At 40.2% G+C, this 25,974-nt stretch overlaps 1 protein-coding gene across 2 annotated transcripts; it reads right to left on the bottom strand.

Moving 5' to 3' along the window:
• Positions 1 to 1,179: 1,179 nt before the first annotated feature.
• ext2 (exostosin glycosyltransferase 2) lies at positions 1,180 to 25,375 on the bottom strand. Of its 2 annotated transcripts, XR_013501847.1 has the most exons (16): positions 25,236 to 25,375; positions 24,667 to 25,007; positions 24,320 to 24,543; positions 23,804 to 23,893; positions 21,165 to 21,281; positions 20,517 to 20,712; positions 19,898 to 20,037; positions 19,716 to 19,809; positions 13,715 to 13,846; positions 8,732 to 8,921; positions 5,329 to 5,495; positions 4,572 to 4,715; positions 3,993 to 4,121; positions 3,245 to 3,327; positions 2,699 to 2,876; positions 2,496 to 2,583 (listed from the first exon to the last, which is right to left on the bottom strand). XR_013501847.1 is itself a non-coding variant. In XM_078247761.1 (15 exons), the coding sequence occupies exons 2-15, from the start codon at positions 24,979 to 24,981 to the stop codon at positions 2,445 to 2,447; spliced, it is 2,160 nt and encodes a 719-aa protein (XP_078103887.1). In that variant the 5' UTR covers positions 24,982 to 25,007; positions 25,236 to 25,375; the 3' UTR covers positions 1,180 to 2,444. The 2 variants fall into 2 exon arrangements, 1 of the variants encoding a protein (XP_078103887.1); XM_078247761.1 differs by lacking the exon at positions 2,699 to 2,876 and having other exon boundaries at positions 1,180 to 2,583.
• Between the last annotated feature and the right edge of the window lie 599 nt (positions 25,376 to 25,974).

Raw genomic sequence — 25,974 nt, 5'->3', positions numbered from 1 at the left:
ACACAATACATACTCACTGGTTTCACTCTTCTGTGTATTTAAGCTGCATTATTTCATGGACTGAAACATCTCCAGTGATGTCGTCCTCCACTAGGAACCACAGACACTCTTGAGCTACTTCTAATCACATAAGGACTGTTAATGCAAGATTACATTAAATGCCTCTCCCTCCTGTGTGCTGCATAACTACATCCCTGAGTGATGAAATCATCGTCCAATTTTCTCATTTTCTAATACTACTGAAGTCAGGCAATCAGTATAGGAGTAAATATATGATAAATATGTGTGCCGTTGCGTGCATGCAAAATGGATTGGAATGAGGTGTTGTAAAACTCTTGGAAACGTTACTAATTAGATGTTATGTTTTATTTTGTGAGATTGTTTATCGAGTATTTGAGTGTATCACTTTTTTCATTTTGGTTCAAAATTGTATTTCCAGAGTTGTTTGAACATTACTTTCCTCTTGATATGTAATTCTTAGAGTTTCAACGTTTGTTTTTTTTCTCCAAGTTTTTGTGGCTTTAAGCCGTCTTTTGAAATGAGTGTATGAATTTACTCATGCTTGTGTTCTTTTTTGTGTGTGATTAAAGTACAATAAGTTATTGCACTTCTATTCAGAATCAGTATATGTCATTCCATTTGTTATAAAAAGTACTGCATGCTTGACAAGGTAAAAAAACAGCAAAGACAGTATACACAGGGTAGAGGGTAATGCTGGTTCCCTCCAGCTGTTACCCCCTACAGTACAGAAAAAAAAAAATCAAGCTATTTTCCTCTTTTTGTTTCCTCAGAAAAGGCTTTCAAGTCATCAGCTAAAGATACTGGTTGGCCACAACTTGTGAATACGTTGCCTGCTGTTGTTAAAAAACCAATGAATTTGCAGTGTCTTATTGCATCGCACCACCCTGCCAAAATATTGTGTCATCATTTAGTCACATACTGAAATCCCCAAGCATTTCAGTTTCTTTGAAGGGACACAAGTGCTGAAATGAGATCGCACAACCCGCAAGAGTATCACAGTAATTGAAGTTGACAAAAATATGAACTGCGCCCTTTTGAACTGCTGACATTGAACAGTGTGGATTAGGCAGCGTATATTAACAACAGGTGACGGGCTGCAGAGAACAGTGGATCGTCCGTGTCACGGAGGACACACACACACACAACTTTAAAACTGTGAGAGATATTAGTGTGGTCTTTACTTATGTTTTACAAACTCATATATACGCCACATAATCTCAGTCAAAAAATTTAAAACAATTTCACTGACCTTATGAAAATAAAAAAGGCAAATAAAACCACCACAAGGCAATGTTAACATATTAAATACTGCACTGCTCCCAATGTTATAGCCTAAATACTGGAGCTGGGACAACGAGTGATGAAAAGGACAAAAATATAAACACACACAACAGGTATTCGGAAAAATAAAAACAAAGCATTGCATTAACAGTTTATACACATTGGTTTTTAAAAAAAGTGTGGATTTGGAGATTGTCTATTGTTCACTATACAGTATGTGTCTTTAAATGCATGGCAAACAAATAATTACTCCTTTGCTTATGCAGTGTTCATACACATAACTCAGCTCATAAAATAACTAAGTGTCATGAAAGGCTTGCTCAAGCAGTAAAAAAAAAATAAAATCAGCTCAGTATCAATCTTTTAAAATCAGCAGTTACTCGCTCTAAATATTAGATTTATGGTACCAGCTTTGTCTAATCTGATTAAAACAGAACGTATGTGAAACCTTTACTGTACATCATCTGTTGTTGTATGCTGTGTGTTATCACATTCAGTTAACCATTAGATAAAGCCTACAAAGATATGTCATTGAATTGTTTACTACAGTATATATCATGAATTTTATCATCACAAATTAAACATTACTTTAATACAGTACAGCTAAAAGAATCAGGTCAATGTCCTCATTTGAAAAACAATAATCTAGTTGGCATCATAAATTATGACTATTATACAGCACTGCTGCAAAATACAAATATATACACTGTATACGCTGATTCCAGAGCAGCTGGAGCTCACAGTTTCCAGCTCCAAAACAGTAACAGTGAGGTACCACAAGCCTCCAATCAGTCAGCCTGTCCATCAAATACGAGAGACTCAGCGTGACCCTCCAATAGCAGTTCATGTAACATTAGTGTTATCATTCATATTGGTAAATGTTTGACAATATCTTGCATTTTAAGCCAAATAAACAAATCATTCTAAACACATTCATCACCATCCACAGATTCCAGGATCCTCAAGATAGTAACGTAATGTCCTGTACAACTCTGCCTTTTAAGTTTAATCTAAAAAGCAAAGTGAAAGTCACTTGAACTGAGCGATGACAGGAGCATGTAATACTTTAGTCTGAATATTGACGTCTTTTATGTTTTAAGTGTTGAGGCTGTAATGGGATCCAAACATCTGTTACAGGCTGGTCAGAGGCTGCCGATGTTGGGGAAGCTCTTGAGCTTCTCTGGAAAGTCGTCTTTATAAAGCACCGGGTCTGCACGGTGTTCCACCACCTTCAGAGGCATTGTACCAAAAACTGATGCAAACTTGTTGATGCACTCAGATCTAGGGACAAAAACACAACTTATTTACTTATAAAGCAGGCTAAAATCCTGTATTTATTTAGCAGCTTTTGATTAGTAATGTTTGCAAATAATGTAGGTGGATGAGCCTTTATTACCTTTTTCTTTCCTTTTAATTACTGTAGGTGGTGCCCATCTTCCTCAAATCATATTTTTATAACAATATTTTTTTCCCCTGCATTTTACATACGTTTGTATCTCCGTTTACTGCCATGTTGAAGATGTATCCAGTCATTGATCCTGTTTGTTTATTTTGGCACAGCTCACAGAATTTGACTGTGTACAAAATATGTCTTGACTTTAAATAAATGATTGCATCTAATGTTAAGACTTTAAGGAGTACATTTTTTAACTGTATTTCACTGATACAGAGAAGGAGAAAATGTAGATACGCTGCTGGTGATTGTGCACCGGAGTCCAACAACAAACGTTTAAATTACAGTACTGTATGTGTAATGTGGTAGGTGTAACGCATGCACACAAAAATGCTTTAGTTACAGACAAAAACAGAGGAACACGAGATTTTCAGTTGAAGTGTGTGCACACACACAAACAAAACAGTTGATTAAAAAATTAAATTAAATAAATAAACAAAATTCTACTGTGCTCAAGTAAGCTAAGACTTCCAAAACAAAGTGACGTACCTTTCCACCATGTGTGTCTGATCCAGGGACAGTCCATCAATGGCAGTACACTCAGGGCACTTGAACTTCTTCCTGGGGGTCACCTAAACAGAAGCAAAATAAAGTCACACCAGCAATGTCAGCTCACTTTAACCGTTTGTTAAACCTGCACAGCCCAGACAGATGCTAATAAACTGTCCAGTCTGATTAAATAAGTCTGTGACTTTTTCTATCTATTTTTTCATCAGTGGAGTTGGAGAGATCTATGACGTATGGCTTTCCTCTGTGTAACCTCCATCACATCTACACCCCTGACACATGCCTGCACCCAACGCTCTGAACCTGTGAATGTATGTGTGTAGAAGAAAGCGAGACACAGAGAGAGGGAGACAGAATGGGTTGGTTATAGAGGGTGGGTGTTTTCTGAAGGAATCTGATGGGAGATATGGTGTGAGGTGGGAGCGCGGGTAGGGAGTAGGGAAGTGTGCCGCTTGTGATTTGATGGCAGGGTGTGCGTGAGCCCCGGTTAGCTTAGGAAAACATACTCAGAGGGGGAGTGCCAGTGAGTGACACCAAGATAAGGGAGGTTAACGCTGGGCTTTAGCTTGGGCCCCTGCACCTGGGCACAGTCAGTGTGATGGGGAGGGGGAGAGGCAGTAAAGGCGAAGGGTGAGAGCTGATCAAACCCAGAGATGCTGGTCCGCCGGTCAGGCTTCAGCCTCCCCCTGCCAGCTTAAAGCACCCAGACCAACGAGAGCTATGAACATACCTTTATGGGGGCTTTGCCCGTGATGTTAGCCACCAGGAAGTTCATGGCAATATCTTCACAGTTCATGTGAGCGTCCACCCAGTTCTTGATGTCTCCTGGCATCTTGTATGTGTACAAATAGTTGAAGTACTGGAAACGGATTCACAACAACAAATGATTACTAGGTGTCATATACATATACTGCAGAATCATTATGTACAATGCACTGTTTGACATAGTGCATTGCACTAGAATTTGCTTTGAACTTATGCGAGTGTGTGAGCTTTTAAGTAGAAGTGAGATAACCTCGCTCTACCTACGACACTGCTCGTCTATCACTGTCATCTTCTTGCCTGAAATCCTACACATACACAAAACAGAGGTCTACGGGACATTTTAAAATCCTTTCTGCAAACTTCATTCTTTATTTGATTTCCACATATAATGAACAATTTCCTTTTTAAAACTGGTTCACTGTGCATCATTACTAAGCAAAACTCCTAACATCCATGAGTAGCTCAAAGGGAAACATGTGTGAAAGAGGCAGAGGTAGAGCTCAAGCAACCAACACTACTTAATTTCAGGCTTTTCCCAGGTCACCTTGTGGTAGAAGGCGGCTCCAGTTAGGACCATGGAGACCTCGTTGGTCCACTCCGATTCATACTTCCACTTCCCCATTTCATGGTCCCAGAGGTGCAGCCGGCCTGGGTAGCCCACCAGCCTGTCTGGGAACTCCCTCCATACCTGCAGCAGGACAGGAAACAGCTTGTCAAACGTTTTCAAGTGAATTGAACTAAGGGGAGAACTGATGGCTTACACTAAAACATAAATGATTAGGGGTGTTCTAAAGAGTGTTTAAGAATTAAAAATGTAGTCTTGTGTTTCAAAATGTCTCTGAACATTCTTGTCTGAGCCAAACGTTGAACTATTTTCAGAAGTAGCTTTATGATTGGCTGAATATCTCAGGGTTGACACCAGCAGCCAGTCTGATCATCTGCTCAGACAGACAGCTCCTCTATCCTGCCTGCAATTCCATGTAATTATCCTTAAACTGAGCACAATTTTATTAAATGGCTACTAAATGGATTCAGGTGAGTGTGCCGGGCTGAGTGGGGCCCAGCAGGTATGTGGGCATGGAAAGCATCAGCTCTAGACCTGTCATCATTCTTCACACATCAAACACATTCAGCAGGCAGTCAAATCCCAAACTAGCTGAGAATGAGACTGTAATCTCCCTGAATGACTTTAAACTCTGGGATCAACTTGAAATGGTTCCCTGCTATACGTGCCGACAGAGGAAATATGGTAAAGTACGGTCAAGGTTGTTTTTTTTTTTTAACAGGGATCTTTTTCTCACCTCGTAACCAAACTGCAGTTCATCAGATGTCAGCATGATGATGTCATCATCAATCGCTAGCACAGCTTCTGTCTCAATCTCGTCGTAGGGGAAGAAGCGGTTACTCAGCTTGTTCTCTTTGGTTCGCACGACTTTGAGAGGAACACCGATCTTTGGCCATAGAGACTCTGCCAGGAGGAAAACAACACAATAATAGTAACCACATTTCTAGTTTTATACACAAAGATACAGAGCTGAAACAATTTTGTCGATTAATTGGTTGATAGAAAATGAATTGGCCAAACTTAGCTGGTTCAAGTTTCTCGAATGCCAAGATTTGCTGGTTATTAGGGATGTTAATGATTAACCTAAAACCGTTAACCGTCAATAACAATTTTGACCGATACTATCAGTTAAACAGTTAAAAACAATATTATTAGGGCTGTCAATCAATTAAAAAATGTAATCTAATTAATTACATACTCTGTGATTAATTAATCGAAATTAATCGCATACATAATTAACGGTGCCTGAACCGATACTTTTTAAGAAAGTAAAAAAAGAAAAGAAAAAAAACAACAGTTGGTGACATTAAAGAACGGCTTGTTTATTGCTAAGGCCATATGGTCAAAATTAAATGATTTAATAATAATGTATAACCATAACAATAACTTATTTCACTAGTAAATTGTTGTTGAACGACAAAAACAACAACCAGATAGGAAAAGGACATTTACAATAACTTCAAATGCACCACGAGGCTGTAGTTTACCAGTTTCAAGGGAACCCACCGGCTGTGTTGTTTCTCCGACGGCAGCTGCAGATTGTTACATACCGGTGTTGAATCCTCTACAGTAAAAGTCAAACTTTACACCGTTTAGCGTTAGCTGTCAGCATTTTAACCGTGTTTAATCCAGCTACTAGCTAGCGGTAGGCTAACGTTAGCTGCTGTTGAGTATAGTGTTAACTAGCCTCACATGCAGCGGGGTTTGTGTTTCCTGTAACGTCTGTTTCAGAGCATCAGAGAGAAGCGCAGACATATCAGTGGCACCAGATTTTCGTCTGTATGCAAACGTCAATATGGAATGGATTAATCTGCGTTAATTTGACAGCCCTAAATATTATTAAATCAAAAATTGTAAAGTTATTAAAACACCTTTTCTGCATTGTAGAAAATAAGAACAATAGGCTGTACAAGCGATTTCTAGTTGTAACTTTGCACTAGCAAGTTAACTACTGACACATATAGCACTATATCAAGGAGGATTGGTGGGTTAACCGCTGTGGACTTGTGTGGTCGCGCAAGCTGTTCGAGGACAGTAGTTGCATGTGTCCACGACAATGCAAGGAACATCAGTGTAGAGCTGGGCAATATATCGATATTATATCGATATCGTGATATGAGACTAGATATCGTCTTAGATTTTGGATATCGTAATATCGTAATATGGCATAAGGTTGTCTTTTCCTGGTTCTAAAGGCTGCATTACAGTAAAGTGATGTCATTTTCTGAACTTACCAGACTGTTGTAACTGTTCTATTATTTACCTTTACCCACTTAGTCATTATATCCACATTACTCATGATTATGTATCATAAATCTCATCGTGTAAATATTTTGTGAAAGCACCAATAGTCGACACTACAATATCGTTGCCGTATCGATATCGAGGTATTTGGTCAAAAATATCGTGATATTTGATTTTCTCCATATTGCCCAGCCCTACATCAGCGGTCCACGGAACGCGGAAAGTACATGTCTGAGTCTCCCGGACGTGTGACTGGGGACTGCATCACCTGCTTGTCAGTTAACGGTTAATGGTTGAATGTTAACGAGGGTTGTCTATCGGTCAGAAAAAAAACTCTAAGCAGCATCTCTACTGGTTATATTTGTCTTATATGACAGTAGGTTGACTATCTTTGGATTTTGGACTGTTAAGTTATTTGATGACACCGCGTCTGGGCAACTGTGAGGGGCATTTTTCACTGCAGCCCTACAAAGATACATATATACAGTATGTGACTCTATAATACATATTTAAAGGTTGAACAAAGTTATAAATATGGCCACTGTCAGGGTCTGAAGATGGGTGTGTAATTATGATGTCATTTACCACTGACAGATATTTGAAGTCTGTGCTGCCAGTGGAAATCAGTGCTCTGGGAGTTTAACTTCACTCACTGACTCATATCGCTACGCTAACCTCAAGCACGAGCAAATCTGACCACAGTACGATTCTTCATGAGGCAGATCAACAAAGTGTTTTTTCAGGGAAGCAATTCAAAGATCTTGGGCAGTGTCCATGGCACGGACTATGGCACAGACAGATCACACAGAATGTGTCCCCTCATTAATGGGCCTGGCAGCCTATGAGAAGAGCTCCAGGTCCTCCTAACCACATCTGAGGTCTCCTGTCAAAAGCTATTGTCAGGAAAACTGCTATGTTAAACGCCCAGAGTTTCGTTTTTCACTCCGTCCATGTTGCTGTCATCCTTTCTTTTATTTCTTAAATTGGAAAGTGACAGTAGGAGTGAGGAAATTATAGGCCATTATTTGAATTTTAAAACTTTAGCCCTACCTTGGAATCAGTCAAAATGCAGATACTGTTTATTCCTCTGTGACTTCCTAAACTGTATTCAAACTAAATGTCATATTCTGAAAAATGCCTGCTTTCTGCATTTGTTGTAGCTGTGTGGCTGTTAATCTCAGCTGCTGTACAGGTACATAGATCAATAAAAAAATAACATATCAGATACAAACACTGCAAGCAGGTCAAGACTATTTGATGAACATAATGTAATTTAAGTCCGTTATAAAAACATGACTCAAATCAGAAAAATAATGCTAGATTCTGTAAAACAAACATTGATTTACTTTATCAGCATCTTCTTTAAAAAACACAGAAGGAAGCAAACACATGTGCTTGTAAACACATCAGATCAAAATTCAATCAAATTTGCCTTCATATTAGACTGAGCCCCATGAGTCTGACCCGTCAATGGCCCCTTGTTAATTCTAATGGGTCACAAAGCTCCAGCCAGGCGCCGCTGATGCCTCTAATGAAAAAGCAACTCACATCCACAAGGGAGTACTTCAAAGTTGTCTCATTACATTAGCCAACTCTTACAGCAGCAGGACAGATTTAATTCGTGGTCCAGAACGGCCTTGATCTGAGTTAAACAGTAAGTGGGGTAAGGCGCGATTAACTGTTGTATACTTAATTGCCATATTAAGGCAAATAATTAGAGCACAAGTTGCAATAAATAACAACTATAAAAGCTTACTATGACACATCTATGATGGACTACAACTGATGATGAATAGTGATGAAAGACAGAAACCTAAACTGAGTGTATATACAACTATATCTTTTGGAAAGCTTCAAGAACTTTCTAAATTTTGATGAGAATCAGTTACACTCACCCTCAGGAGGAATCTTGTTCTGGTTATTCCACACCACCAGCAGCTTAGCCAAGCTAGGCACCTTGGAGATTTCTGTGATGACCCGGAAAAGACTCTCAACACGATCGTAGGTCAGCACCACTGCTGTGAAACCAGGTGCCCTTGGCGGGATTAGTGGCAAGAACAGAGGGCTGTTCACACTGGACCACTTCTACACAAGATAGGATACAAAGAAAAATACAGGGTGTTTAGACCGCATCTTTTTTTCATCCTCCCAAAGCTACTGTAGAGCAAGACTCGTGTCTTCTGCGTTAACCATGTCTGTCATGTTTTCCATGATTTAATACACTTTAATAGTGCTTCACTGGACAGTGAGGTCACCTGCAGTAATTTCCAGATTGTGGTTTTATTATGGAGCATCATCAATCATCATCCAATAATGTGTCTCAGGGGCTAACAGAGGCAGAGCACAGGCCAAAAGCTTCCAGTTAGAGTGCTAAGTAAACCTTACAGTACAGAATGACAAGAAAGACTAGGAAGGAGTTTGCAAACAAGACAGGTGAGTCTCTTCTGGGATGTAGGAGAAATAGGGTGGGACAGAGAGGAGGAAGGGGGGAAATGGGCAACAGCAAGTAGTGGCCGTCTATCGTCAATGTGGAACTTGGCTTTTCTTTCATTGCTCCCCTTTAAATCGGCTTGTAAACCCAGGGAGTCACATTGACTCAAGCTCAGATCAAGTGACACTGTTAAATGAAGGAATCCGCAGGAGAGTTTTCCGATGGTATGTGTCTACTAAGTGTACTAAATACAAAACTTTAAAAGTTACAGTCATGGGGTGACCTCTAGCTCAGAGTGTGCGCCCTATGTAGGCTTAGTCCTTGCTGCATGTCGTCCCCCCTCTCTCGCCCTTTCCTGTCTTTAAGCTATCCTATCAATTAAAGGCCATAAAAGCCCCAAAAAATCATCTTAAAATTAAAAAAAATAAAAAAAAGTTAGTCATTTGGATAACAGACACCAAACCAGAGACGACTAGTGTTTAGTCTGTGGGCAAACAATAACTTTTTTGTTTACAAAAGGTTGTTTTCTCAAGTGAAATAAAAAGGCAAATCATTCATTTACAAGCATGTGCTACTCTAACACTAGCAAATACACTATAGGAGCACCAGAGTCTCTTGATAAACTTCATCAAAGGCTCCAAAAATGTTCCACTGGTTACAGTGACAATCCGTCTGAGAAGGGCAAAGAGACCATATCTAACACAGTAAATCTGTGGGCTTCTTGAAGTACATATAAACCCTGTTTCTCTTCAGGGCCAAGTAGGCCACACAGTGACTATGTAGCTCCTTCCACAGCATCAACACAACTCTGTCAATGGAGAAACAGCCACTGCCTTTTACACAACAACAGTCACTCCTCCACTAATAAAAAAAACTTTACTGGCAAGCGGAAACTTCCTTGTGGTCATTCTCACATTGTCAAACAAGCAGAGGGGGAAATAATTAAACTAACACATATATGCAGCACAGATGCATTTAAACAGAATAAAAGAGGTAAGAGACCACTTAAGTAATTTGTCAAACAGAATAAATTAGATGAAAAGAAAGCCGCAGCTCATTATGTCACCAATAGATCTGAAGGAGTTATGTGCTTTTTTATACTTTATATACACACTAAAAAAATAAGAATTTTATTTGGCTATTTGAACTGCTTGAGTAGTTCTTCATTAATCTTACGGGGACGTAGATTAAGAGCACCATAAAATGAAGAATTACGAAGCATTCAAAATGTCTTTATCTGTCTGTCCTATTTGTTTATTTGTGGCCGTAACATTCCCACTGAAACACATATTACACATTTTTACAGCCAACTTAAACAGTACATTATTACTAATGTAAACAGATACAGAGGCACAGTAGTGGTAGATTAAATGATATTTTTAAATTGAATAACAATGCAAACGTTGCAACACAAGATACAGAAAGAATTCATTGGTATAAGGACAGTGATGGGTTTTTTTTTAATCACCATTTTAGCTCTACTTCAGCCAACTGGATTTAAAAAGACAATGACTCTGAGTGTGTCATTGACTTGACTCAATAACAATGACTTAATGTGCTGACTTTCAGTTTTAAAAAGGTATTTACATATATATTTTATAAGTATTCACATCCATAATGTAGGAATCATGGGCATTTTTTACCTTTGGGGGATTGTGTCTAATATATTTTATAGTACGTGGTTAATCAGATGTGAATGGAAACATCAAAATAAAGTTGAAAGTCAACAACTTCAATCTCCTAGCAGTTCTTTCAAATCGAATGTGCAGGAGAACAGAGTCAAAACAAAAATGCCCAAACACTTACAGATTGTACTGTAACTTCTAAATAAGAATAGTGATCAAATAAGACTTTCATATGCCCAGGTGCCAATCCCCACACAATATTTTAGACGTAAACTCTGAGAAGCCTCAATTCTTGTAATGTAGAAACCTTACAAGTTTGCCCACTACCTACACCAAAACAAAAAGCAGTTTGTCCCTTATTCTAAAACCCCCCTCCAAAGCCACCAGCAATCCAGGGAAATGTGCTTTCAATTACCAGCCTAAAGACTACAGGAGGAGAGGAGGGGGTTAGGGTGGGGGGATGTCTCCCTGAATTATTTAGTGCTCTGTAGAAGTTCTTCTCACCATCCATTCACTGAATCTATCAAGAAAACACTTAATCTCCCATCTCAGGCAGGAATGGCCAAAGGTCCGTACCCTGACACAATTAACGTCCTCTCGGTCTGAACAAACCTTGAGACCTGGGTGATACCGATAAGTGGGCAATGTCAAGTGTAACTGCTAATTAACAAGCTACCTGCTCAGAGGAAAACAGGCAACCATGGTCAGCTTGACCGTAAGCCTATTCATCCTGAATTACTGTACAGATTTGAATAACACTGAAATGACAAAAATCTGAAAACACCCCTCTCTCGAGCTGCTTGTTGACACCAACGCATCCTGATTGTGATCGCCACCTCCCTAATCATAGCATTTCAGTGAATCTACTTACTTGGATACTTGTAGACATTTGACAGATGCAAAGACACTATTATGCATCCACACACATGCTCACATGCACATGCCTCTACCCCACAGGCTGAGGATGGAGGAGATCAGACCGGGCTGATTAACAACTCCTGAGAGATGGTCGCCCAGCCAAGCTGTCTGCAGCCACAACCTCCCACAACCACAGGGATGCTAAACACACACACACACACACACACACACCATTCTTCACATCCAGCGTACTCTCTACAAACACACTGACTCAGACATGATGGAACTTATTTTTCACCACAACGGAGGCATCCTCCTAGTAGTGCTGACACAAACTGGCTGCCTCAGGACTGGTTGGGTGTATACCAAACTGTGAAGCGCAGCATGTGTGGCGCTTCAAAAAACTGAAGGCATCTACTGTCACTCTGCCACAGAGGCTTCGATTTACAAGGCACAGGAGAGGGGGAAGCTTGTGAGGCACTATGAGCGACTATATGGTTAAAGCTCCATTCTGGATGGGTTGCATTCAGATGTCTCTAATAGAAAGATTTCGAGGAATACAACGGAGTGCCTCAGCACAGCAGAGCACGCAGACTGTACAGATTATACCACTCACCTAAAGGATTATTAGGAACACCATACTAATTTGACCCCCTTTCGCCTTCAGAACTGCCTTAATTCTTCGTGGCATTGATTCAACAAGGTGCTCTAAGCATTCTTTAGAAATGTTGGCCCATATTGATAGGATAGCATCTTGCAGTTGATATTTGTGGGATGCACATCCAGGGCACAAAGCTCCCGTTCCACCACATCCCAAAGATGTTCTATTGGGTTGAGATCTGGTGACTGTGGGGGCCATTTTAGTAAAGTGAACTCATTGTCATGTTCAAGGAACCAATTTGAAATGATTCAAGCTTTGTGACATGGTGGTCATAAAGGGATGGACATGGTCAGAAACAATGCTCAGGTAGGCTGTAGCATTTAAACAATGCCCAATTGGTACTAAGGGGCCTAAAGTGTGCCAAGAAAACATCCCCCACACCATTACACCACCACCACCAGCCTGCACAGTGGTAACAAGGCATGACAGATCCATGTTCTCATTCTGTTTACGCCAAATTCTGACTCTACCATCTGAAATCGACTCATTCAACCAGGCAACATTTTTCCAGTCTTCAACTGTCCAATTTTGGTGAGCTCGTGCAAATTGTAGCCTCATTTTCCTATTTTTAGTGGAGATGAGTGGTACCCGGTGGGGTCTTCTGCTGGTGTAGCCCATCCGCCTCAAGGCTGTGCTTGTTGTGGCTTCACAAATGCTTTGCTGCAAATCTCGGTTATAACGAGTGGTTATTTGAGTCAAAGTTGATCTTCTATCAGCTTGAATCAGTCGGCCCATTCTCCTCTCACTTCTAGCATCAACATGGCATTTTCGCCCACAGGACTGCCGCATACTGGATGTTTTCCTTTTTCAGACCATTCTTTGTAAACCCTAGAAATGGTTTTGCGTGAAAATCCCAGTAACTGAGCAGATTGTGAAATACTCAGACCAGCCCGTCCGGCACCAACAACCATGCCACGCTCAAAGTTACCAGGACCAGGACCACACCCATAAATGCATTGAAGCAGCTGCCATGTGATTGGTTGATTAGATAATTGCATTAACTAGAAATTTAACAGGTGTTCCTAATAATCCTTTAGGTGAGTGTATAGCTGTATGTTGGAAGAGATATAAGTAAACATCAGATACTTCTGAAAGACAACAATGGCACAATCATTCACTAACGTGACAGAATTGCAACAAGAGCACATTTGTGCCACATAGAAAATAAAGACTTTTAGTTTAAATTAACATACCAGACCAGAGAGGTGTGTATGTCAGTGTCAAAGTCATATAGAGGCAGATAACTAAATGTCACAAATACTTGCAAAATACACATCAACATCAAGTCCACACAGTTACATACCACCACAGGTGGATTGTTCCACTGCTCGTAAGTTCGTGCAGCATATGGGTAGATGCGGTCATTGATGATCTGGAGCGTTGTCAAGCCAATAGCCTTCATGGAGCTGAAGTAGGCCTCCCAGAACCAGCGTGCCTATGGACAAATGTAACAGACTTCTTAAAATGTACCCATAACATTTTTTTTGCAAATTAGCAATCACAAAACAGGCTTTGAGGATCAATATTGCACCACTCATTAACAAACTGCATATGAACCAAGCACGCTCTTTCTATTCAACTTTCCTAGATAGTCACGTTACAGATATAGACAATACAGAATTGGATATTTGCATTGATTGATGAAAAAAAACATTACACTTCTGTCATTATCAAAACATGCTGCATACAGGTGTAAGAAACCCCTGTTTTTGTTTCTAGAATTAGTCACCAATAATGGAAATGTCAATCAAAAAGTAACAGAAGGATTAATGTGGACAATATTTGACTTAACTTAAATAAGACAGTATTTCGGAAAGCTGTTGGCTTGTTGTTATTGCTTTTAAACTGTTTTAGTATTTTTATTCTCATGTTATGCTGTGGAGTACAGCCACTACATGACAAAAGATAACACCAGAGTGAAGTCATAGCTGTAAAATCCAGATCATTCCCCCCCCACCCCCCCCCGTCCCAGTCTAAGTCTTTAAAGACAATTTTGTAGCCGTCTCCAGCCTCTTGACCTTCAGCAACTCTTCTTCTAAAGCTCTTTAAAAACTCTTTTGACTGTGCCTGTTTTGCTTCAAGAGATCTCTGATGTGAAAAGCAGACTTTAATGATAACTAAACTCTTAACCCATATCTTAATGTTTGGCTGCTGGAATACCAAACTCCAACCGCCCTCATTCACAGTTCACTTCACACACAGTTTTTTTTTTGACTGCAAAGATGAAAATTAATACTTGTAAATTGAATTTCTTTGCTCAAGTTGCTCTAAGCGATGTCACGCGTTTTTTAGGCTACAACATTTTTTTGTCACCTACAGCAAACATCTCCTCTACTACCTCTCTACTATCCGCGAGCTGCCTGTCCTCTGAACACACTGTTAAAAAAAACGCGTTCTCTGTAGACAGCCCAGGCTCTACAAACGGCAACAAAAACACGCCAACCTGCACCACGAAACATAACTTTGTTCATCTTCCAGCGTTCCAGCCAATAACCGACAAGGATTTGGGGGTGGGGGTTGGGGGGTTAATGAGGGGACGGGATGAGGAGGAGGGAGAGATTAGCTAGCCTCGTTTTGTTTGAAAATACTTTGAACGTCAACAAGAAGTGACGTTCCCAACCTGGGGTCCGGGGACCCATCAGGGGGGCGGCAAAGATCACAGGCCATCGCAAGTCTTTATCTGGTTTGAGGTAAAAAAAATATATATATTTGCACGTTAAACAAATTATGATAATACACTAGAATATATAATGTATACAAAAGTCTGTATAAAATGTATTTTTGTTCTTCCTTAAAATTGTAGGCAGGCTACTTAGTAGGCCAAACCTCCGGGACCTCTTAACCTGTGGCCCTTGCTGTCATCAGGTCAGCTGCTAGCTGCTATCATCCTCGTTTTTCCTGTCGCCACAGCATCACTATTTTATGAATGAAACATGGCAGAGAAGCATAAAAGTGCCGATAACTGCTCTGTATCAAAAAAGAAAGCAAGGCTCTATCTCGAGAGTTACCTCAACTTCGGTTTCGGAGGGGGGGCTCAGCTTTTCTTAGACATAAGTAGGGGGGGCCCCAAGGAAAAAATGTTGGGAACCACTGGCTTAGAGCACCTTTCAGATTTTTAAAGAGACATCAATGAAAATTCTATAGGGTTCATTAACTCTTTTTCACTTTGTATACCATGAAACATTACATTTAAAGTGAATTGATCAATCTACAGTAGTGCTACTGACCATGACATGTATGCGTCTAGCCTCCTGCAGGCTCCTATTCTAGTTAGAAACTTCAAGGGACAGTTAAGAGGTGAGAAGACCCTACAGGAGTTAATGAAGCTTCAAACAACACTGTCTCCTGCCAGGAGCCTACGTGTTACACTGACTCCACCAGCTCCTCAATGACCCATAGTTCTGGAGTAGGATGTGAATATTTGAGTATTTGTGTGCAAAGCACTGGGCTATATTTCTTTCTCCTCCGGTGGATACTATTGGCTAATGTGTGCCACAAACAAAGACAATCCTTAGTGCCACGTGAACATGTAGCCATTGCCTAAATCACCCATGACTGAGTAAAAGCACTGACTAGAGATGTACAACAACACAAACACAGCATTTATTTTTATAGAGGGGGTGAGGAGAATCCAAAAACTTTCTAATCTCGGGGGAATCCCAACAGCCCATAAATCAACCAGTGATGAAAGTTTCTTTACCGACCGGGGGGAGGCAGAAAGCAAACTGTGGTGGCTCAAGGGCCCATACCTCCAACCTCTCCCAGCGCCTGCAGGAATTTTTATGAGAATGGAAGAAGAGACAGCGTTGCAAGATGGGAAGAGAAAGCCTTTACTCCATCTTCCATTTGCAGCATCTAGCCTAAAGTCTACACTTTGTTACTGTTTGTTTGTGTATATTCATTTTTTCTGTTTGGTCTATTTCCCATCCGCTAAAATGGAGGGGGTGGGATTTATGACCTATATTGCAGCCAGCCACCAGTGGGCGATAGAGATATTTTGGCTTCTCGTCATCTCATTTCCTTCTAGTTTAGAGAGTTCCCCAGCAGCTCCCACTCCTTTGTTGTTTAAAATCATTCCAAATAAACAGTCAAAGAGATGTTCAAAAACAGTTTGTATTAGAGTACTCTGAATCACTTTGTTTAACACAGAGGAAGTTGTCAAGTGCCTGACAGATGATTCAACCTATAGACCAGAATTGGCAGCCAGTGAGCTGTGGCCAGAACCAGGCAATCATTAGTGTTAGTGACATAATCAAAAACAGCAGTGAAACAGAGTCCGTTTCAATCATGTGAACTGCTCAGTGGGAATACTGTTTTGCTGAAGATTTATTAGCACTTTACTTTTAACTGTGATCAAAACATTTCTACACGCACGTACACACACACAACTTGTTAATAATAATAATAACCTGGTCTCTCCCAGGAATAAATCAGTCCTTATTAGAAGGGCTAAAAAACAAACTAGCAGGACTTTGGGATGAGAGGACCACGAATGAAGACTACTGCTTTAGCAGCAGGTTTTATTGTGGAATTACAGTCTTGGGGCTAGTTAGCCCCATGGTTTTCCTGGATTACAGACTACCCCACTGACACTAGTTTGTGTGGACATATATATTCTGTAGTGCAACACAGAGGCACACCATGGGACTGTTTACACTTTAGATTTCATATTCAACTTTAAGCAGTGAAGATTCTGATAACTCCAGCATTTGTGAAGGTAAGATGACCTTGGTTGATAGTTCAAGGATATCAAATCTGCAACTCTTGATTAAAAAGGTTATTACATTTTTGACTGACAAAAAAAAGTCACTGACACCAATCATCATCCTGGCTGGCTGTTCAGTTCTGTCTGAGGGGATGCATGTAAAAAGTAAAAAGACTGAACTGAAGAAAAGCAGATGGCATATAAGGGAGAGGAGAGGAGAGTAGACTGACTTGACATATTATAAATCAGCTTCAGCCAGTGTACTGTGCATGGTGGAGTGCTGGGCTGGGAGGCTACAAAAAAAGATGGGAAGACAGGTAGGATCAACAGACTGAAAGAAAAAGCTGGTTGAATCTCAACACCAAGGCAGTAGAGAAAAGTAGTAGGTTGAACTCCCTCCTCCCATCTTATTTATCCTATTATAAAATAATTGATTTGACTGTGTTAATAATCTATTAAAAAGGTATGTAGTGTAAGTGTCCTATTTTGAGACTATAACCCAAACAAGGCTCATGGAAGTCAGTACACAAACATGGGCTCAGTAGTCTCACTTCAGCAATGTTAATGTCTCACAGCTGTTTAGTATGTGGCCTTTTAAAATGTGACCTAAATGGATGCTATTACATCATCTCAAATTTGAAAATGAGTTCAGCTGACTACTGACGGGAGCTCAACAGTAGTCTATCACAATTTGACCTGGTCTCTAATAAGACATGCTCGTTAAATTAACCAATGCTCTGTCCCTGCAGGGTGAACTGAAACTGCACGTATTACCTAGATGTCACCCTGCTATTGTCAAGAAAATAACTGTGGATATTTGTGTGAAATAAAAACACACATGACCTGCCAGAAAGGCAATTGATGAATAACAATGAATACTAATTTGAGGGCAGTCATATTTTCTACCCAAAGCTTTAGTTTATCAGCTTTGCTCAATCAACCTTTTAGTCTCAATACAAAAATCACCCAAGCAGTTCATCTTTACAAGTTAATTTACTTTGGAGCAGTTATTTTGTTGTTGTTGATATCACAGGTAGTTCTTTGGCTTCAGACTCTTAAAAGGCAACTATAATTTATGTTGACAAAACCTTAACTATACTAAAGAAGTAAAATATAAGTTGTTCATTATTTGGCATTTCATTTGAGGCAAGTATGCATTGTGTATTTATTTTTTTTACATTGGTAAGCACAAAAGTCAGACCACATGGGAACATAGACAGACACACTATGAAAGCAAGGACTGCTGAGCCCTCTGCTGGCAAAACTAATTAAATACAGTTCAACCACATCAAAGAATAAATCAATGTTTTAGCTTTCTAGAATATCTGCATTAAAAAAGCAGGCTCTTGGCACACATAAAAATGTTTTCTAACAAAGACTAGAATTTAAATGACCACATCTTGTACACCAGGGACGGTGGAGAGTATCTGCAGGTAAGAATACAACAGACACTGAATGGTCCCTTACAAGAATCCATATATTCTGGTTGAAATGGACTGTACAAATGTGACAAATCCATTTAGATTACATTTCCATTGAATATTACATGTCTGTCCCTGCAGTGTGCTTTGGTTTCTTAAGGGTGAGACCAACTTAACTGAAGTATTACCAGACAGGTAGGATACAGGCAACTAAACACTGTTTAGAGAACATTTTGATCACTAGTATGTTCCCACAAACTTCAACCATCATTTACTGTAGGTAAAAAGAAAACCTGACATAAGAATTGTACGTTTTTTTCCCAATAGTCATCAACGTGACCAACAGGACATCACACTCATGATTTTAGTGTAGGTTTAGAGTGTGACCTGTGACCAACAAGAAAGAAATCCTATATCGTGGTATGCAATTAGTTTCACTAAATTCTGAGTAAATTACTTCTGTAGAGAAATGTCTCAGGAAAGAATCAACTTGCAACCAATTCAATCCATCTGTAGACCATCAGAGCATGCAGGGGAGTACTGTGACCAATGGATAACAATATCAGATCTATGCTACAAAGTTAGCTTTGAGCTATACACAGCAGAAAACCCCCACTCAACCTCCCCATCCCACGAGCAAGTCATGTTTTTCAGCTTGTCTGGTGTAATCCAACCCCAAGCCCGTCTCTGAGCCCTCTGCCTAAAATGTCTGTTTGGCCAGTATAATTAGTAAATGGACTAGAGTTGATACAAGAGAATGAGGAGCAGCTGAACTGCTGCACTTCTCTAAAAGCTGCTTTCACTTTTGTTTATTGTGGCTCAATGCAGATATCAAATGGAATAAGAGAGTGAGCCGTCTTCTGTGCATTTCACTCGAGCTTAAATCAACATAGTTGAGTATTCTGAAAGCCTTTTAAAAACCTAGGCTGAGCAAAGGAGGAAATTCAAACTTACAAAAAGTAAGGCTGGTATCCAAATTTCTGTCTTTCGCACATCACATCAAATTTGTTTCGGCTTTCATAGACTGGGTTGGTTGGAAAAGGCACAAGCACATCTCACACATGACAGCACTTCTGACCACCATGTCAATCTAAGTTCTCAAACTGTAACTAAATACAAGGCACTTTAAATACATTTTTCTGAGAGACGTTTTCTCTTCAGTAAATTGTGGCCGTTACCTGTCTTTGCATCTCTTCAACTTGTCTGTGAGGAATACTCTTTAGGATGGTATACATCTCTGATAGCTTCTCCTCTGGAATAACCACTGATGCCCTGTGCAGAAACAGAAACATTAAATTAGTGAACCGAACATGACCAAACCATTAACTTGTTTTTCTACTTTTCTGTGACTTAGGCTGACCTTTTCCAATCAAGTACTTCAGAGAATGGCAGTATGTAGGAGTCAGCGAGGATAACGGGGACACAGCCAGCCTGCAGCACATCACTGAGGGCAGCCTGACCCAAACGGGCCCCTCGCAAAACCACACAGAATGAAGACTCCTGTAGAGACACAGTGGGAGCAAACTGTTAAGGTGACGTGATTTTGCATTATACAAAAAAACTAAAACCACAACCAGTTTTACTGCTAGAAGTTTCTTCTAGAATCAAAAAAACATTTTAGGAACTTTAACTGCATTTTGACCAAAAGGAAGCGCTTATTAAAGGCCCAGGGACTAGGTTACCAGAAACTGCAGTACTCATGGTTGCTGAGTGGTAAAACATAAGCCTGTAGACTGCTCAAACATATATATTGAGCATGCTTTCTGCCTATAACAAGCACTGGTTGTTGGTGGTATCAATGTTAGGACTGAGGATGGGAATTTCTTGTGAAGTTATTCAAAAATAATTATTTTTCAAATAAGAGTTATTTTTGTTGCCAAATTCAGTAAAGTAGTGCATTTAACAAGAATAGTGCATCTTGATACTTGATACAATTCATCTTTGAAATAAATGTTTTTTAATGCAGTTGTGCTTCCTACCTGCAGGATCTGAGGGTAGTCATAAACCTGCCCCTTGTAGCAGCGTTTACGTGCGGAGGCAACACCCTGAGAGAGGTTGCTACACTTGTCCAGGAGGAGCAGAGCTTCTCCATTTTCTTCCTTCAGGCGCTCCAGTTCAGCACGGTACTCTCGGTGGATAGCAGTTTGAGAGGACAGAATAAAGTAGTGCCGTGGCCTGGGTGAATGGAGACAGGCGTTATGCAACTGGTTATCCAGTCATACTTTTACAGCGTTGACTATAAATAACTTCATAAACATTGAGTGACGCACGTTCGTCACGGAAGTAAATGCTGGACTACAACAGAGCTGTTTGGAGCAGTTTGTGAACAGTGTTTTCTGTTGGAGATGGTAAGTCCCTTTGGGGTGGACTTTGGGCTTTTTCACTTTGGAAGCCTATTACATGCACAAAAAATATATATAACACAATAAAGGAAAGGGAAAACGCCAAAAAGCATAATATGAGCACTTTAAGACCTAGAACACAATACTTCAACGAATTTAAGACTTTTTAAGGCCAAACGGGAAACCCTGTGTATAACATGGATAGTTTAAGTAAAGTGATTGTAATTTGGTCATGATGTGCTACTCAAACAAGATAATCAGAGTTAATGTGTAAGATGTGCTTACCCTGGCTGTCTCTCAGGCAGCTCAACATCCGCTGAGAGGGGACTGTAAACTGGGATGCTGACATCATAACCTTGTCTGTAGGTCCATGTAGAGAAACCACCTCCGGCCAGCAGCGCTCTGAAACAATGGACCTGGATTGTAACAATGCTTTAGCACACTGGGAATTTCAACAGACATGAGCTACAAGAACATACTTTAAAACTGTTGCTTCCTGTGTAGGAACTTTTGCTACCAACAATGCTGTTGTGTGACATGAAGTGACATCAAACAAGGCTCATTGCCCTGGTTAATAGGTCCCATGTAGTCCACTAGGTGATGAAATGTACTTTGGATTCTGTTCTAGTCTCAGGCAAGGTAAATATAAAGTGGAAACACACTGTCAGTCACACACACACCTGGTTCTGATGAGGCTCCATGCCAAATGGACTCCAGCTGGATGAGCCGAGGAAATTCCTTACAGCTAAAGATAGTGGTCATTGTCTCAAGGCTGCGTGTTCATAAAACCAACCTCTTTCAACCTCAAACATCACTCTAGCCTGCCTACAGGACATCTTGAGACATAAAGGCTCTTCGCTGGTAAATACAACAATACTTAAAGGTTCAATATGTAATACTGACAGCTAGTGTTTAAAATAGTTACTGCAGTACAAATTCAAAATACTGGAGAGAGTTGTCTCCCCCGCCCCCTCCTCCCCAGACTCGAAGTTCACGGAGGTTGCCAGGCTGAGACCGCAGCATCCACAACAATGTTGCTAGACACTTGTCTCATATAGCCAGACATTACTCCACAGCACAGTGGAGTAGCTAACGTTAGATGCTGGCTATATTGTCATAAAAGCCCATGCTCACATGGAGCTCTGTACCCAACTGACAGACACTTTTTCGGCTTAGAATTACAGTAGGAACCGCTTAAAACACAACAACCTCGCCGTCCTCTCCACCCGACGGACAGACACATTTCCTCGGCTTAGAATTAGGGTAGGAACCGCTAAAAATAACACTACCTTGCCGTGCTCTCCACCCGACTGAACACAGTCTTATTGGCTTCGAATTACGGCAACAATCGCTAAACACACTGAAAACTCACGGTCCTCTCTTCCCGATTTACAGCCTCCCTCTCTTGGCTTAAAATAACTCACCGTTGTGGGCTACAGCGCTGAACAGGCTACACGTTGTAAACAGCCGTGGCCCGCTTGCCTGGTCCTCCGCTAACGTTAGCAGTTAGCAAGGTTAGCATGGCGGCGTTAGCCAGGACCAGTCGGGATCACTTTACTGGCTGTGTCTCAATTGTTTTTGCAAGTAACCAACTCGGGTAACATTACTCCAGCTATATAATTGAATGAGAGTACACAAATGTTGACATAAAATGCCTGTCCCTTGTAGCTGTGATAAATTAGCCTGAAGCTAATGCTTAGCTACCTGTTCAGGAGGAAATTAGCCAACTCTGCATCCTTTTGGGCTCTAAGCTGTCTCCATCTTTCAAATACATCTCCAATATTTACCCGGGGTTTTTACGTCTCCGGTCACGCAACTGTGTTGGTCGGGTAGAATTTATCTCCGTTGATCCTGTTCGTTTGTCCGCTGCTTTCATGCCTGTACTAACGTTACAGCTGTAGCGCGCTGGGTTTATGTGTTTACAGGTATATCTGGCAACCCGAACTGGCTGTCAAACTGGGCAATTGATAACAACACACAGGCCAAAACACAAACAGAAAACCCGTCACGGAACGGAAATTTCAAAAGGAGAAAATACTAGCATTATAGTATTAGCATTGTTGCCAGAAAAGATAGTATTTCGAATTTAGCACGTTTCCTTAATATCTGATGACGCATTGGGGTCATTTTTGGATTTATTATAGTAAATATATTACATATTGGACCTTTAAAATATCTCCTCATGGCCTATTGAAAATATGTAATTGTTTGTAAATATCTTTCATCTTCATCAAATGATCATTGTTAACACTTTGTGAATGACTGCAGTTATGGCAAATGCTACTTAAAGTTGAATAATCCATTGTAGCATGAAAATAAATTGTATCTGTCCAGTAAAACATAATATACATAAACAAGAAATAATTTATACTTTTGATTTGTACCTACAAATGAGAAGCTGATAGGAATCCTGAAAACATGAATCTTTGCACAATGTTTCCCTCCTGTCTGGTGTTGTGATTAAAATGTGTAGTTTTAGATCATTTTTAAGCTTAAGATGTCTGAATTCAATAAGAGATGTTCTGATACCAGTATCGGCTCCGATACTGCCTAAAACGCTGGTATCGGTATCGGGAAGTACCTGAGCCAGACTGACAACAAAGAAATAATATCACATCCATACAGGGATAGTAGCATACAGTTAAAACATAATAAAATATATGACACACTGGTATCGGATCGGTACTCGGTATCGGCCAATACGCAAGTTCAGGTATCAGAATCGGTATCGGGAAGCAAAAAAATGGTATCAGACCATCTCTAAATTCAATGTATTAGAAAATCAGCGAATTACACTTTTTTGGCTAATGAAATTCATGCACCAACCCTATCCTTTGAGTGTATTTGTTCTACATATTTCCATTCAAATTATAATGAACCCATTCTTAAATATTAAGATGGCTTTTTTAATATACGGTAGATACCTGTCTCTGGGCACATCCAAGGCAGTATTGTAGTCTGGAGGACCTCCAGGTAACATGTTGAAAAGTAGGTGGTTCATCCCTTTGTCCCATCTACCAAAACATACACAAGATTAGTGCTGGAACAATAAAATTAATCAACAGATTTAAACAGAAAATTAAATAATGGTAGTTTTCTGAGCTGATCAATTAATGTTCTAAGTAATTATTAAATAAAAAATACCAGTCACTTTTATCACATATGAAAAATGACTTGCTTTTCTCCATTTCATACCACTTATTGTTTTTTTTAAACGTCTCTTTTTTATGTTGGCCAGATAAGAGAAATTTGGAGACATCATTTAGGCTCTTTGTGACACTTGAGCTTTGATAACAACATACTGTATATGAGAGCAATTTCAGAAATGGGTTCATAAAGAGGAATTATTCCAAAAGCAACTGAAAGTGGCAAACTCTAATACATGGTTAAAACTGATTAGGACAATGATTTTTTTTCATGACTTTAGTGTAAACATTTACCTGGGTAGCATTGTCAGAGCCTGGGCAGTCTCTCTGATACGCAGGGAGTTCTGGTTCAGCACATCAATAGATGGAATAAAAAGACAAGCCCTGGTGACATCGTCTGTGTAAAAGTTACTGTCAGATATGGCACTGAGCAGGTCATTGTATTCTCGGGACAGTCCAGTGCTGCTGATAGGAACCCCCAATTCATCCACAAACTTCTGCAGAGGGTAGATGTACACCTACAAACACAACCATTTCCACAATGGGTCATCATTTCAACAAGGAACACAGCAAAATATTGAAAGGATACACTTAGTTTGTGTAAACTCAGTAGTGCGAAGGTTGTTTTGAGAGGCAATTACCTTGATTCTGTTCTTAGGATTGTAGCCACATCTGTACACGTCAAAACAGGTGTGCATGCGACAGCTGAGGTCCCCCCTCTCAGGAATGGGACTGGAGACAGGCAGGCGGACCAGAGGTGCGTCATGAACACTGCGTTTATCAAGGGTCCAGTCAGCTGCGGACTCAATGGAGTGGGGCCAGAACTGAAACATCCCAGTGGCGATGAGTCCAAGCAGCACCACAGAAAAGAGGGTTATGTAGTATATGCGGTGCTTGGTTTTCATCCGCGGGATGAGAGCAGGGCCCCGCGAGCTGTATTTCCCAGAGGCATACATGGCTGACACTTCTCTCCGACCAGCCACTGTAAAGACAGATTAATGACAGCTACAATGAAGTAACGTACATTCCAACGTTACCCTAGTTAAACAAAACAAACCGCAGCAAACGTAGTAGTTAGTTAGCAAGCTAAAGCAGCTATGTAAACATGCATGCTAAGTCGGCTCACCAACTTTAGCTGACATTATTAAACGTTATAAAACGATCGAAAAAAAAAAATTATTCAAACGTTATAGGTTTATGTTTTACATACCGAGACGTTAAACGGAACAGGGTTAGACGGTTCTGTGTTAATTCATGACAACGGTTAGAAAACAGGCTACACTTGTAAATACAGTGTTAATGCTAACCTAGCATCAAGCTAACGATAGCGCTACGGGAAGCAAAATTGTTGTCCTAGGGAGGAAGGAAGGCATGACCCGCCCTACGCTCCTTCTGATTGGCTAGTACTCGTTACTTGCTCTGGTTGGGTTGGTTAGGTTTAGGCAAGAGGAATGGGATTGGTTAGGGTAAGAATGTCAGGGTAGACAATCAGAGGCAGTGATTTTCGGAAGTCTTCTTCGCTTCTACCATCTACTTTAGTGACTCAGGCGGTAGCTACTTTGCTTCTCTCTGGTGGGAGTGGAGGTATATTGACACGTTTTACTAATAGTACAATTATTGCCAATTATAAGCAAATGAGGTATGTAACAATTATTCAATGGAATCTGGATACTAGAGTTGATATTTGAGCCTGTCAGAACTGAACTTTACAACTGCTACACAACACAACAGTACCATTCACACTTTAGAGCATATTAGGAATGTAGTAAAACTTAGGCTATATAAAATAACTCTTGTATCTGTTCAGACCAACAAAGAAATAGTTTTCAAAAAAGTAAATGCTCTAAAATATTTACCCCTGCTCAAGGCAAGTCTTTACATTTTTTCAAGTGCAAAATAACTTACCTGCAGTAAAACCTGGTACAGCAGTATACATTAGTGTATTTTAT

The sequence above is a fragment of the Sander vitreus genome, chromosome 1 (assembly GCF_031162955.1).
Source record: "Sander vitreus isolate 19-12246 chromosome 1, sanVit1, whole genome shotgun sequence".
NCBI classification, from domain to species: domain Eukaryota; kingdom Metazoa; phylum Chordata; class Actinopteri; order Perciformes; family Percidae; genus Sander; species Sander vitreus.
Note: the sequence above shows the minus strand (reverse complement) of the source record. Positions and strands in the feature narration are given on the sequence as shown.

Coding starts and splice junctions, on each gene's coding strand:
- ext2 (XM_078247761.1), bottom strand. CDS start 24,981: ATGTATGCCTCTGGGAAATACAGCTCGCGGGGCCCTGCTCTCATCCCG. Junction 20,038..20,516: donor ACTACCCTCAGATCCTGCAG/GTAGGAAGCACA, acceptor GTGTCTCTACAG/GAGTCTTCATTCTGTGTGGT. Junction 4,716..5,328: donor AACTGCAGTTTGGTTACGAG/GTGAGAAAAAGA, acceptor GTCCTGCTGCAG/GTATGGAGGGAGTTCCCAGA.